The sequence below is a fragment of the Choloepus didactylus genome, chromosome 6, assembly GCF_015220235.1.
Source record: "Choloepus didactylus isolate mChoDid1 chromosome 6, mChoDid1.pri, whole genome shotgun sequence".
NCBI lineage: Eukaryota > Metazoa > Chordata > Mammalia > Pilosa > Megalonychidae > Choloepus > Choloepus didactylus.
In genome coordinates this window covers 73,270,823-73,286,707 of record NC_051312.1, presented here as the reverse complement: position 1 = coordinate 73,286,707, position 15,885 = coordinate 73,270,823, and the positions used below count along the sequence as shown (strand labels likewise).

At 41.8% G+C, this 15,885-nt stretch overlaps 1 protein-coding gene across 6 annotated transcripts in view; it reads right to left on the bottom strand.

Annotated features, from left to right (window-relative positions):
* SCUBE2 (signal peptide, CUB domain and EGF like domain containing 2) overlaps positions 1-15,885 on the bottom strand; it is a 71,547-nt gene that overhangs the window by 23,632 nt on the left and 32,030 nt on the right. For 3 of the 6 annotated variants that reach the window (XM_037840032.1, XM_037840033.1, XM_037840036.1), the window contains 4 exons: positions 15,716-15,802; positions 13,933-14,067; positions 11,606-11,761; positions 10,992-11,198 (listed from right to left, as the gene is read on the bottom strand). In XM_037840032.1, coding sequence (XP_037695960.1) covers positions 10,992-11,198; positions 11,606-11,761; positions 13,933-14,067; positions 15,716-15,802 — 585 coding nt within the window. The remainder of the gene's footprint in view (positions 1-10,991; positions 11,199-11,605; positions 11,762-13,932; positions 14,068-15,715; positions 15,803-15,885) is intronic. The other 3 variants (XM_037840034.1, XM_037840035.1, XM_037840037.1) reach the window with 3 other exon arrangements.

Below are 15,885 nucleotides of genomic sequence, written 5' to 3'. Positions count from 1 at the left end.
TGTGGAAAGACTGGACCTGGTTCTCACTGTAAAGAAGAACTGGACGGGCGCCTGCTGCTTGGGTCACCACATCTCCTCAGAACTATTTAACCACCGCCCCCCAAAGCCTTTAAAGGTTACAGTTTGAGAGGACTCACAATCTCCCACATCTGTTGAGATTTCTCAACAGAAAAGAGGGCACCACTTCTTTTCCCTCACAGTGAAAGGCCTGCTTCACATAAACAAACTTAAATTGTAAGTCAAAATTTCCATTTCCTTCCGAAGAGAAAGACCTACAGAAACACTTCATGCCAAAGTACCCCTTCCAAATAATTTCATTTCTTTCACACAGTAAAAATATGCTAAACACTAAAGACTCCGAAATGTCATGAAAACAGCTTTTGGCAAATGCGCTGAAGATCTGGCCTGAAGAGACCTCAATCACAGTTCCAGTTGGCTCTCTTTTCTCCTTGAGCATCCGACTTTTTTGCTGCCCCAGACAAAGGAGTCAATTGCCCTCAGATTACTTCACTATCACAGCAAAGCTTTTGTGTGTCTTCAGTGACCATTAAAATCCCATTCTCAAATCCCACACAGCTGTTTTCTCCCCCTCTTTAAATAAAAAAAAAGATAGGAGAAAGCTTTTCTAATGCAAAAGGGAGAGACCTGCAAGGACCAGGATTAATGGCGACAAGGAGGCCCGAAAGCTACCCTCTTTCAGCACCAAGGCCTTTGAGTATTTCAGGCTGTGGACAAACACTATAGTCTCTCTGTGGCTAAGATGGTGAACCTAATAAAAGGGGTCACTCTCTAGCATCTAATGGTTTTCTCAAGAATCAACTCTTGACTTCTGAAGGAGAGCCACAAACAGCCCACACTGATTCCCAGGGTGTGCTGGAGCTGCTGCTTTTCACAGCTTGGAGGCAATGGTACCCAGGCAGTGCTAGGGCCTCTGGATCCTGGTTTGCACCCCTTTTAAATGAGTGTTCCAGAAAACAGGGGACAGCACCCCCTTACCCTGAGAGATTGATTTCTCATGTCTATCTAGGATTTGAGTGTGTGCTCAGGTTTGCTATATGAAAACATTCCTACAGTTGGAGCGGAGAGATGAGCCCAGATTGAAGCCTTCCTTGCTGGATTCCTAAATGCATGATTGAAGCCTAATGCCTAGTTGACATGGGGATTGGGGGGCTGAAATTTCAGTTCCTTTAGAATGACTCTTCTGCCCTCAGTTTAAATATTCCCCCAAAGATTTGCTCTGTGCCCTCTTTTCTATTAATGATGTCAACTACCCTTGGGATTTCATCTGTTGTCCCTGTGAAGTTTTGTTTACTCATTCATTCATAAACTATTTATTGAGGACCAATTATCTGCTGGGTACTGTTCTAGGAACTGGAGATAAGGTAGGAAAGACAGATATGGCCCTGCCTTTGGGGCTGTCAGTTGATTAGAGAAGATGGACTATAAATGAACAAACAAATAAATACATAGTAGAATGCCAAGTAGAGGTAAGTGTAAGGTAAAGCTGGGTAAGGGGATAAAGGGTGGGGAGGGCAGAGTTTGTGTGTATGCTACTTTAGAAGGGTGGCCAAGAGAGTACTTTCTGAGCAGATAGCAGAATGTAATGAGAGAAACAGCTTTGTACTGGTATTGACTAATAGCAAGAAGGCAAGTGTAGCAGGAAAACAATGAAAAGGGTAGGGTGATAGGAGATGAATTTTAAAAAGCAAGCAAGGGCTAGATCATGTAGGTTCTTGAAGGCCAGGATTAGTGACAGTTTCTTTTTTTTTTTTTAATCATCATTTTATTGAGATATATTCACATACCACGCAGTCATACAAAACAAATCGTACTTTCGATTGTTTACAGTACCATTACATAGTTGTACATTCATCACCTAAATCAATCCCTGACACCTTCATTAGCACACACACAAAAATAACAAGAATAATAATTAGAGTGAAAAAGAGCAATTGAAGTAAAAAAGAACACTGGGTACCTTTGTCTGTTTGTTTCCTTCCCCTACTTTTCTACACATCCATCCATAAACTAGACAAAGTGGAGTTTGGTCCTTATGGCATTCCCAATCCCACTGTCACCCCTCATAAGCTACATTTTTATACAACTGTCTTCGAGATTCATGGGTTCTGGGTTGTAGTTTAATAGTTTCAGGTATCCACCACCAGCTACCCCAATTCTTTAGAACCTAAAAAAGGTTGTCTAAAGTGTGCATAAGAGTGCCCACCAGAGTGATCTCTCGGCTCGTTTTGGAATCTCTCTGCCACTGAAGCTTATTTCATTTCCTTTCACATCCCCCTTTTGGTCAAGAAGATGTTCTCCATCCCACGATGCCGGGTCTACATTCCTCCCCGGGAGTCATATTCCACGTTGCCAGGGAGATTCACTTCCCTGGGTAGTGACAGTTTCTTAACCTTTGCTGTTTTCCAGGACCACAGGGCTCAGGTGAAATGTAACCTTGTCATTAGGAAATTAGACCTTATTCAAAGTGTTTTGGAGGTTTTGAATGGGGGTGTGACATGAACTGATTTATGTTTTGAAAAGATCTCCTGGCTGCTGTGTGGAGAAGACACTAAGAGCAGACAAGGGTAAGGAGAACAATTCAGAGCCTATCACAATAGACTGGGCAAGAAATGATGGGGGATTGGAACAGAGCAGTAATGATGGAGGAGGAGAAAACTAGTTGGATTTGGGATATAATTTGAAGGCAGAGTCAATGGGATTTGCTAATGGCCTGGATAAGGAGCATGACAGAGAGAAGTCAAGAAAAACTCTGAAGCTTTGACTTGAGCAACTGGGTAGACAGGGGTGCCATTTGCTGAGATGAGGGAGGAACAGGTTTTATTTGGGGGAGAGAGAGGAAAATAAAAAGTTTTGTTTGGGATGGCCAACTTGAGATGCTTGTTGCCATCCAAGTGTTGATACTGAGTAGACACTGGCTATACTGGTAGTGTCCAAGGTAGAATATCTCAGAGGTTTACCAGATGATCTACTGGGGTGTGGGCAAAACATTTTCACATCTATCTATGTTGATTTTTATCCAAAAAGTAAGAAATAAATGAAACTGCTCTGATTTAGTATATGGGATGAGACATCTCCATCAGACACAGGACAAATGTGAAGACACAGGATCTCCCATGAGAAGAGCAGGTATTCCACAACCTGGGGGTTGGGGAGAGCAGATTCACTTCTTTTTAATGTATTGGGTAGAATTAGTTTAACTGTGCCTGGTTAAAGAGGTTAAACAGATTTCCTGATTATATTATCTAGTTTGAACTAAACTAACCATACTAAACTAATCACAAAACAGAGCAGCTTAGAACAAACTCCAGACTGAAGGTAGTGCCAGTGACGCAAGTACACATGAACAACAGGAAAATGCCAGAGCTGACACATACTCTACTCTTGGTACTAGTTCTTTGTCAAATCACTTCATGAGATAGAAAGTGACAATTTAATCATTTGACTAGAGTTGGTCCAAAATCACTAGCAATTAAGAAGATGACTACTTGAGAAATGGATTAACTACTGTTAACGCTGAACTCTGCCACACTGCAAGTATTGTACCTTAAGATGTTAGCCAGTTATTTTAAAAATTTGTTCATTTAATCTTTTATTTATTCTTCTATCTTTTATGATACACATAAAATTTAGAAAATAGCATAAGTATATAATTTATAAATAAGTAAACATTCATAAATTTAAAAATATTTTACTTTAAAAGTGTATGGATAAAAAAAAAGTTCAGCAGCTCTGGGAGAGAGGAATTCATAACCCAAAATAGAGGTCATGGCTGGAGAGGGCAATTTGGGAAGTGACCAGCTTACGGTGGTATTTAAAGCTAACAGACTGAATGAGGTCACCCAGGTGAGTGTGAAGACGGAAGAGGGAGATAGAAGGTTGAGCCCTGGAACACCTAATGTTTAGAGATCATGAATTAGGGGAGGAACCAGCATTGAAATCAAAGAAAGAGCAGTCAGTGAGGTAGGAGAGGAACCAGAAATGTGTGGTGTCTGAAACCTAATGGAAGAAACTGTTCCCAGGAGGAAGGAGTGATCGACAGTGTCTGAGAGGATGTCTGCAGTGAGTAGCTAGGGTTGGCAACTGGATTGGCAACATGGAGGTCATTAGGAACTTTGAAATAAGCAGTCTCTGTGGAGAGGTTGGGAATGAAAGTCAAATTGGCAAAAGTTGAGGAGAAAATGAAAGGTAAGAAAGTGGGTTTAGACTACTCTTTCAAGGAGTTTTGCTTCATAGGGGAGCAAAGAAATGAGGCAGTATCTGGAGAGAAGCATGAAGTCAAAGGAGGGTTTATTTGATTTTTAAGAAAGGAGATAGTTCTGTGTGTTGGAAATGATCTAATAGAGAAGGAGAATTCTGAGATGGGGGATCAGTGGGGACAGAGCTATTACAACATTCTTGAGAAGACTAAGGGAGTGCAATCCAGTGCTCCAGAGGAGGGGTTGACCTTGGGAGCATGGGCTGTTCATCCATTTTAACAGGAGGCAAGTCAGAGCATCATGGACAGACACAGATAAGGAGGAGTGATCTGGACAAGGAGAGATGAAGCTGTTTTCTTAGATTCCCAGATGTCCATGGGCATCTCTGTCTCGAAGTCTTGTTGCAACTCAAATTCAGTTTGCCCATAAGGAATGCTTCTCTTCCCTCCCCTACCTAGTCCCTTCTAAAGACCTGTGGCTTTACATTTTTTATAAATGGCTCCTCTACTCTCCCAGTCACCATGGCTCCAAACCACAGTTAGCTCTGGCTTCTCTCCTCCCGACTCCATCAGTCGGCTGTAGTGTCCTAGAGTTGTGTCCCTTCTGTCCATTCCCTCTTTGTTCCTGTGGCACTAGTGTCCTTTAGATCCTCACTTACCTGGACTATTGCAATAACCTCCCAAATATTCTCCTTGCCTTTTGTTCCTCCTTCTACTACATCATGCCACCAGATTCACTTTTCTAAAGTGCTTCTCTGATTGCATCACTACCTGGCTCAAAAAACTCCTTGACTTGGCTCCTTGGATTTCTCTTGAGTATCTCTTAACCCAATTATCAATCTTTCACTTCCTTTTCTGCATCTGAGTTTTCATCCTTTCTCATGCTCTCTCAAGCACCTCTTTTCTCCCACTTTTCCTGTAAATCTCTTTTGATTATTTCTTCCCCAGTGATCACATTCATCTAACCATACAACCGACCTGCAAGCTTTTGCTCAGTGCCTCCTGCGTATGAAATAGGGCTGCGTGAGAAAAGGGATACATGGGAACCAGGTGCCTGGATCGGAAGCCAAGTCAGAAACGTCTGAGCTTGCCCCAGCTCTTTCCCCTTATCTGTTCCCAGTCCAATTTATCACCAAATGCTGCTCAGTTTCTTCCTAAATGCTTCTCTACTACGTCACTTCTCTACCCCATCTAGTGCCTTCCTGCTCTCGATATCTCTTATCTGAATAAGCATTCAAAATTTACCAAATTGATCTTTCTGCCTTCAGTCTTGTCCCCTCAAATTCATTCTCCCTACTGCAGTCACAGAGATCTTTCTAGAACTCAAAAATGACCTAGACACTCCCTGATTAAATCATCCAATGGCACTGTGTCACCTAGAGGATAAAAAGTTGAGGCTCCTTAGCAACACATTCAAGGTCTTCCATGACTTGGCCTTGGCCATACCCTTCCTATTAGCCTCATTGCTCACCACATCCAACTTTGCACTCCGGGCTTAGAAATGCTGAAACATCAATAATCGCTTGTGCACACATTGCCCTTTCCCATTTCCCATTTCTGAACACTTCCCTGCTTATGCATCTCCTTTGCATCCTTCAAGACTCAGCTTTGGTTTCCTCTCAGATGGAAGGTTTCTCTGATCATTCCAGGCCTCAGCACCCAGCACAGGGCTGGCCTCTGGAGGGTTCTCCATGAGTGTGGTATGAATAAGGGCACAGGCTGTACTCAGAAGAGGTGAGAATATTTAAAACAAGGGAGTTAAGAGCATAGGCTCTGGAGTCAGATCTAGATTTGGATCCTGGCTCTGCTACTTACTAGCTGGGTAACACTGGGAAAACTGTTTACCTTCCTATGCCTTAGTTTCCTTATCTATAAAAAAAGACATTATGTAAAATAGACTTACGGTGAGGATTAAATGAGGTATTATATATAAGGTGTTTAGCACAGTGCTGGGCACATTGTAGGTATTCAATAAGTGTCAATATTTTACTGAATTATGTTTTAAGAACCTTTTAAATGGAAAGCATTTTCTGCCATGTCAGTGTGATAAAATCATACTGGTCTATATTGCTAATGTGAACTTTATCTTTTCCCCCATTTAAAACAGAAAAGAAAATTTCTGCCTGCTCAATTCCAAGCCATTTCTCAATTTTGGAAGAATTAAGAAGAAAATGCCCAGCTCATTCCTGCCTCAGGCCGTTTGCTGATGCCAATCCCGAAGTGCCCTCACCCCATCAGAGCTTTGGGTGGTTGGCCCCCTCTGTCACTCAGGTCTCAGATCAAATGTCACCCACTCTGAGAGCCTTCCTGGACCACCCCATGGAGAACGACTTAGCCTTCCCACCAGCCTACTCTGTTTTATTATCTTCACACTTATAACTTCTGAAATATTTTTCTCTTTACTTTTTTATTGTCTATCTCCCTCCATTAGAATGTAATGAGGAAGAGTCACCTGCCCATCATGCTCTCACTGCTTCTTCCCAAGCACATAGAATAATGCCTAGAACACAGCGGGATCTTAAATATTGGTTGAATTCATTTTTCTCAGCCCTTACTTAGGAAAGGTACTGCTATTAAAAACTAAAAAATTACCTCCTTAGTCTCTCAAGAATCCAGGCACTAAAATACTTCCCAGTTTGCCAGATGACTGAATTGTGTCTTTTAAAAAATCTCAGCAAGTTTTTAAAAACATTAAATGCAAACATATATATATATCAGCAAGTATATTTCTTAGTTTATCCTTTAACTAGAAACCCATTATCCATTTCATAGTTACTTTTTCTTTAGACATGAAAAACTTTATGAATTACTATGGTGCTTAAGGAATTTGTCCCTTGGAGAATATAATCACTTTTTTTTCTTTTTGCTCTCTTGCTAAAATTGATCACAGATGGTACAAGGTCATCAGCAGAGCAGGCTGTCCATAAAGTCCCCAACTAGCAAATTAATGAGATTTTACTCTGTAGAAATGACTAAAAAAAAGAAAGCCTTTAACTGGTCAGAAGTGATTATGTTCCTTGATTAACTAGGGACTTTAAAAATTATTTTTTTAAAAAAGATATTGGAATGACAAACAATTCAACAAAAAAAATGGCACAGAAAATGGGTTTTCTCAGAAGAAGAAATCCAAATGCCCACAGAGTTCAGTAGTTCAGTCATACTAATAATCAAAGAAAAACAAATTAAAATGACATCACTTTTTGCCTATCAGATTTAAAAAAATTTAAAAAAGACTGATGATAAATATCGCACGTCAGCAAGGATGTGGGGCCCTAAGAACTGAGGCAGAAAGTTGGAGAGAGTATATATTCGTATCATCTTTTGGGAGTGCAATTTAGCAGTCTCTATTAAAGTTTTAAGTATGCATGTCCTATGGATTTGGCAATTGTACTTCTACAGTTCTATTCTACAGAAATATTGGTCGCATACACAAAGAAGAATATTCACTGTGGGACTGTTTCTAACAGAAAAATTAGGTAAACCTAGATGTCCACCAATAGGGGAATGGTTATTGAATACTAGTGTCTTCAAACAAAAAGACAAAGAAGTTTTAAGAGAAATGAGGTAGCGCCTCTATTGGCATGGAAAGACGTCTTTGATCTACCATACAGTTAAAAACAATACATAGTACTATTCACGTGGCACTGATATATTTTCGAAACATGTTTGTTCACATATACACCTACAGACTATTCTCAACACAGCAGCCAGGGTTATCCTTTTAAAACATGTCAGAACCCTGATACTCCTCCACTCAAAACCCTCCAGTGGCTTCCTTTCTCACTCAGGTTAAACGTCAGAGTCCCCACCAAGATTTTCAATTTCCTATGTGATCTGGCCTCTGCTACCCCTTTGACCTCATCTCTTTCCTGCTCCCTCCCTCAGCTCTGGTCATTCTGGCCTCCTTTCCAGTACTTCAGGGTTTTGTACCTTTGCCTGGAACTCCCTTCCCCAGATATTCCCGTAGCTTGCTTCTTCCCATCCATCACATCTCTGCCCAAATGACACTTAGCAATAAGAACTTCCCTGACCATGGTCTACATTTGGGGAGAATATGTGTGTCCTCACCCCTCACCCTGCCTGGCCCTTTCTATTCCTCTTCTGCCTATCACTATCTGCCACATGATATAGCTCCTTTTTTATTGTTTGTTGTCTATCTCCTTCCTCTAGAATTACAAACTCCATGTGGGCTAAGACTTTTGCTTGTTTGGTTCATTGCCATATTCTTGGCACATGGAATAACACCTGGCATTCAGTAGGTGCTCAATAAATATTTGTTGAATAAATAAATAAAATTTCATTTTTCTATGGGCATAAAAACAGATGTGGAAAAACACATAGTAAACTGTTAACAGTAATTACTGCTGGGAAGTGAGATTAGGAAGCTGTGGGGAGAACTTTCACCTTTATGTATACATTTCTGTATCATTTGAAATGTAGTGCTTTGGTAATTAAAACCTAAATTTAAAATATTTTAAAAGAAAAACCTAATAGTTCCATCTCTCCTTCCAGGTGACTCAAAGCACTTTTTTCTACTCCTTTCTGTAGGCACAGAACAATAATTTCCAAAAAGAACTATCTTAGGCTTCTCTCCACTGTATACACTACCCTGAGTTTAGAAAACACAATAACCCTCATCTTTCATGAAGTTCTAACACCATCAAATAGACCAGGATTATGAGGCACACACACACCACTCTGTGGCTTACCCAGGCCACGTTGTCTGCTGGATAAAATATTTTTCTAATTAACACATTAATCTGACCCTTCTTTACACCCACAACCTCCCTCCAGCAGATGGGATGTCACTGATAATTCCTTGTGCTGTTTTCTCTACATGGTAAAATCTTCAACATTGCTGTCAGACAGGTGGACGCAATTTGTTCTCATGTAGACTACAGATTCATCTTGTTCTAGAAGGAGCTCTTGAGACAAAACATATTGCCTCCCTTAGGAAAAAAAATCCAACCTAATTTATCACGACAAGCATGTCAGGGACACATTCATGCCCAACAGCTACATAAATGCTCTGCCAAGTGGCCTTCCTAAATTGCCGTGGCCATGGTCATTAGGCCTCTGTGAAGTACTTCCTGACTCTATCCTTGGGTCTTTATTCCCCAGAAGCACACCCATGATAGAACCAGTAATACTCTCACTAGGAGTTGGTCACAGGGCCCTTGACACTAGTTTTTCCTGAATTCTTCACCAGCCCCAAAGGCTCCTTGGCAAGCCTGTGGGGCCTCTCCTGACAGGAAGCAACAGTGTGTGCATTTTGGGAGGAGGGCGGCACTTTGTCTCTAAGAGGCTGGAAGGGAGGCCCTGCCTGTCCACACAGTGTCTGCCACTCACCAGGAAAAGAGTGCAGCCCCGGTCAGCTCAACTCACACCACCTCTTTGATATGGAAACCGGAACTCGTAGAATTTTAAATGAGAACAAACCTACCATCTGGGTGGTTTTTTTAATTTTTTTAATTTTTATTTTTTCCTTTTTAAGAGAGTCAGCTGGAATAAAATTTAAGACTATTAGGAACCAGCCCCTGGTGGACAGTTATACTTGATTTTCCCTAAGTTTTGGCAAAACAACAGATTTGGGCTGTGGGGCTCTTGCTGACAATTTTCCAGAACAAGTGACCCTGGACTTAGCTTTGCTTCTTCAGAAACACTGATTTTTTACTCCTCAGCTCAAGCATCATTTCTCAGGCTTCATGATTCTAGTGACACTTCAGGAAGGATATCAATTTACTCTGGAGGGAGCTGGTTATCTAAATTCTCTTTACTCGAGACCACAGCACAGGCTTTGGAGTCAGACCATCAATGTGATCTTGAATTTACCCGTCTGAGCTTCAGTTCATTCATCTGTTGAAAGGCGATAATATCTACCTCCTAAGGTCACCATTAGGATTAAAAGAAATAATGCATATACAGTGCTCAGCATTGTGCTTGTGACAGATAAGAACTCAATAAATCATTACCATTATTACTGTAAAGGGAGACCCCAATTTTCCCCATCTAAAACTTTTCAGGTGGAGTCTCCCATAATTGTCCATAACAGTCTCTCATAACAAAAAAAGTCTCAAAATGTACCGTGCTGGAATCTCTCACTAGCTACATCAGAGGAACGGAATTGATATTACTCAAGTGCCAGGTCTTGAATTTAACTCTGAAACACACACACACACACACACACCACCACTACCACCACCACACCAAGAAACTGACATACTGGAAGTCTTTGGCTGAAACTCAGAGATAAGGCAGCTGAGTGGCTCCTTGGCCTCTCTTTTGCACAAAGCTGCAGATGGGAGTCTGCTCACTGCCCCCCTGGCTAAGACCAAGGGAGACGGTGAGAGAGGAACAGTGATGATGGAGTATGGAGAGTATGGAGAATGCATCTTACATCTGCAGTTCTGCCTCAGCCAGGGGATCCCTCAGACCCTTAAAGATCAACACTCCATATTCTCATCAACCTTGCCTCTTCCTTTCTGCCCCTTGATTCAACAAACATTTATTGAGTGGCCATCACAAGCCAGGCACCAAGCTGGGTGCTGGGGATGCAGAGATGAACAAGACTCTCCCAGTCACTGGGGAACTCCCAGTCCAGGAGGCACAACAGACACCAACATGAGAGTTCCAGATGTGGACGGGGTCCAGAGTGTTCTCTGGAGCAAGATCAGAGAAGGGAGGCTGGGTCAGCCTTGCTTTTGGTTCCCCTTTGTTTTTACAGGGCTCAAGGCAGTTCTGTTAGCAGGAATGTCCTGGCCACCAGCCCACTCACCACACTGGTTTTCCATGTGGCCCTGTCCCACTCCACAGGATTCTGCCAGGTGTTCAGATGTTCTGGGAGACTTTTTAGCTACTTCAAGGTCCATCCCTGATAGTTGGAGGTGAAACTGCTCCCTGTGGACAGCTTTCCGGAGTGTGCGGATGGCTTTCCGGAGCCGCTTCTCTGTTCTCTTTACGATGCAGCTCAGATCGCAAGAAGCTACAGAAACAAGAGGGACAGCAGCAGGGGAGGAGATCAGGCCTTAGTAGGTGAGGATACCCAGACGGACTGCAGGACCCACCAACACCCAGAGTCCCACACGGGACAGAACGGGGACACACCTGTAGGTGGGCACCTAGCAGGCAGGGCAGCATTAGGTTCAAACAGAAATTTGTTGACCAAAATGGTAGCTTTGGGTTTTTATGAAGCAGATAAAGTCATCAGGTTCCAAACCAATTCAGTTTAGTTTGGGGATGAAAAAAAAAAAACAAAAAAAAAACAAAACAGGAGATACTTTAGTAGTTGCACTATATATCCCCCCCCAAAAAAAAGATGGAAAATGAAAGGCAGAGGAAAAAGCAGCAAGCTGTGAGAAGCCTAGGACTGTAGACTGCTTTCACACCAACCTGTCACCTCCTTTTGGTTAGTTTCAAGCTCAAACTCAACAGTGATAAACATTTCCTTAGCAGTGCTTGGTTGGCCAGGGGCTCCTGGGACTTGCTTGCTGGAGCTGCATGTAAGGTTTGCGTAGTGGAAGCTCTCTTTTACTGAGCTGTGCTTCTCTGTATGAAGAAACAAAATCATCGGAAGCCAAATCTTGGCAAAGCACTCAGTTGAACATTCGCTAGAGCTCAGTAAACATTTCATTAAAACAACTTTTAGGGGACTAAATGATTAACTCCAGATGCCAAGACATTGCAGGCCCCACAGCTTAGAGCACAATGACATTTTAATTTTGAAGAGCCAATATCACCTCCCATATAACTTTGCAATTTAGCTGTTGAAAATTCTTTTCATTGGATAAATGCTCTGTTGCCAACTAACCAGCCACATGTGTGGAAGATGAGAGCCAGGGGTCATCTCACACCCCTCGCTTCTGCTGACAGCTGGTTTGCCAAGGTGCACTCATGTTCTCATAGTTGGTTTCTTTAAAGCTGGACTGTAATGTGCAAGCAGGGACTGAGGCTTCAAATAAGAAAGGAGCACAGGAGTAGAAAGGAAACCAACTCCTGCTTTTAGGCAAACTGACCTTGGAGAATTTCCAACTTGAAGGGAAAGCTGGAAAGCACATCAACAATGATGTCTCATTTTGAAATAGCCAGGAGTGATGGGTGTGAAAGTGTTGTGAAATATGGAGCTTTGCACTTCCCTTTTCCTGACTCAGGCTGTCTTCCATGGCCTCCAGTGAAACTCTTAACTATAATGATTGTACTGGAACCAAGGAGCAGGTCCATGTTTCATCCACACAATTAATTTGTCTCTCTCCTAAAGTCTTACTTTACTTGCACTGATGTGGTATCTATATTATATTTTTCTTTAACAGCAGGTCATCAGGGCCAAAGGAAGAAAGAAAATTTTCCCCTTTATATTTTTCCCCTAGAGGTCTATCACACCTTTTCAGAAGGCTAACTTCAAATCTCAAACCAAATAGATGCACATTTTGAACTTTTTTCCCTTTTAATTTTTCCATATGTATTTTTTAAAAAAAACCTTTTTACTTTGATATAATTTTAGAGCCACAGGGAAGTTGCTAAAACAGAACAGAGAGTTCCCATATGCTCTTCACCCAGCTACCCCTAATGTTAACTTCTTACATCATCATGGTACATTTATCAAAACTAAGAGGTTAGCATTGGTATAATACCGTTAACTAAACTACAGACCAAACCTATTTTTAATATTGCTTTCCCTTCACCCCTGATTTAAAAATATAAATGCTCACTGTGGAGAACTTGAAAAATGCAGAAAAAATAAAAATTAAAATCACCAGTCCTTCTACCCAGATAAAACCACTATTAGTGATAGGATGAGTTTTCTTTATTTTTTTTTTTTTACTTGTGCTTTTTCGTATACAATTTGGATTGTATTACATATACAACAAAATGTTACTTTCCCTTCTTCCTCCTTAGCATTATAACAAGAACATTTTCCTATATTGTTAAATGTTGTTTGAAAATATATAATTAATGGCTGCATGATATGCCATGAAATGGAGGTACCAAAATAATGTTGGTTAGTTACTTAAATAAGCAGTCAAAAATGACTAGATGTTTTATGTTTTATTTAATGCTTTATGTTTGTTTATATAACATTTGAGGATGGACTGGGGAAATAAGCTTCCCTAATACATGAATCCCAATTTTTTTAATCTCCAAAATTATTCTAGAAATAATACTAGAAATCTGAGCAGAGGGAAAAAGAGAAGTATTAGATTCTGCTCTTTTTCAATAGGGCCAGTTCTACTTGGATGGTATTTGTTCTGCTCAAGCCAATGGAGTAGCTGCCTCCCGAAACTAGACCCAGCAGGAAAGCTGGATATTACAACTTTGTTCATGAAATATTATCCTTTTTGAGCCAAACTTTTTCATTTGCCTTGGCTTATATTTGAAGCCAACTTTAAGATCTAGAAATTTTAACCCAATATGATCACAAATCTCTAATGCATCTTAAGTCTTACTGACTCCTGTGAACTCAGAAGCTTCCTCAGAGCTCAACTACACCTAGCAAAGGAAGCTGAAATATAACCCCAGCACTTTACAGGGGTCCTAGGCTAGGCTCCTCCTCTTTTGAAGAGTCCCTAGAGATTGTGAACTGTTGAATCCCACCTGAAGTGCTCTTGAGCTGCTTGGACAGCCAACCAGTCCTTCGTTGGAGCTCCAGCAAGCCTGGCTTGTCGCAGACCCCTTTCCCAACACTCAGGCACACTCCCTACACCAGCCATCTGATTCCATACCTGGTAGTGCTGGTTGCAGACCCTCGGGAAACAGCTCAGCCTTTTTCAAACTACACTTGCCTTCATTTAGCTTAAAGGTTACACTTGTCCTCACGGTGGCGACATCTTCAGAAAGAAACAAGTGAGAGATGTTACCTTCAGAGACAAAGGAATGGAAACACCAGGTGGGTACTGGCGAACCGCCCATTGGCTGGGACCTTCCACACGCTGTGCACCCTGAAACTTCATGCCGTTTAGTCCCTCTCTTACCCTGAGACCAAAAAAATTTTGGATCATGGAGTTTTTATTACCCTCAGACCAAGGACACCAGGAGCTTCCTAAAAGTTACATTTATCCCTCCACTTGAGAGAGAGATCCAGCAAATCAAATATAAGAATAGATGGGCCCCAAACAGCCTCAACAGTGATGTGAAAGATGAGGTCATCCTTCTGCCTTCCTGAGAATCCTTCAGTTCAAATTTGGACAAGACAGTTGAGGGAAATGGCAAAGGGCAGACTCTTCTAAATAAGCCTGCCCTGGGAGGACAGGGCTGAGGGGAGCTGCTGTTCCAGACAAGAAATGGGAGGGAGTGAAAACCCCACTTAGAGAAAATGATGGGCAAAATTCTCTTCTCCTCCCCGGGTCAGTCTTAACCACACAGTAGGCTCTTGAGTCAATGACCTGGATTCAAATTCCAGCTCTTGGGCTTGTGCTGAGAATTTGAGAAAGTTCCTTAATCTTCCTAAACCTCAGGTTCCTCATCTGTAAAATGGACATAATTACATTACCTACATTAGTAGGATTAAATGAGATGAATACATACATACATATATATATATATATATATATATATTTAGCCTACTGCCTGGTATATAGTAAGAACTGAATAAGTATTAGCTTGCCTGACCATGGGGTGGCCTAAATCTCCAAGTCACCATTGCTGAGGAATTTGGTAAACAGACCGTAATGCCTGCACTGGCTGGGTCCAAATAAAGAGGCTATGAAGGATAGTGATTAAGACTCTGAGTCCAGACTGCCTGGGTTCAAATCCTGACTCCACCATTTCCTATCTGAGTCACTTCAGGTAAGTTACTTCACCTCTCTGAGCCTCAGTTTCTTCATCTGTTTAATAAGAACAAAAGCAAAATTGCCTCAGAGGAGAAATAATTCTGTGGATTAAATCACCTAATACATGTAATGCAGTGGCTGACATGTTCTAACTGCTCGTTTAATACATGTGAGCTGTTACTGTCTTGCTTTAGGTCTCTAGCTTTGCTCTCATACATAATGCAGACATCAGGAGCTGTTTCCTCATACAGATGCTCTCATGACATAATTACAAAGGTGTCTCAATCTGTGAGTACAAGGCCTCCTGAAAACTTTGGATGTAATTCTTTGTCTATTGAAAACCAGAAAGGGTTGCTCCCTGTTTCTGCCCATGTCTGTTTCCACCAGTTCCATGTGCCCAGGCACACATTTCCTGCTGGCCCTATGAGGTGCTCTTGGGTATAGGGAATTTGGGAGACCCAAGTCTCTGGGTCCCAGAGCTCTGTGGGCCTCTGCCCAAGATGGCCCACCCAGGCTGGACACAGCGCCCTTAGCACACAGTGGGCACGCAGTAAGTACCTGTTACGTGAGTGAATCAGATTTTAAGGCACCAAGGCTGCAAGCTAGAACACCCTGTAATGTGCTCATAGCAATGAGATTAAAAGAAAACAAAGCTAACATCCAAGAACAGTGCCCCAAGAATGAAGTCCATTGAACACAGTGAGCCCCTGAGAGAACACACAGATTTGGCAATTACCCCCGAAAGCAGAGTCATTTGATTTTTGCTGTTTGCTCCTGAGAGGAGAGGAAGGGCCGCAGGTAACAGAGTAGGCCTCTTGCAGTCCTGACAGACAGAACATGGATTGTCAAACATGTAAGCAAGGTAACAGTCTATCCTGGGAGCAGTTAAAACCCCCACCTCCACCC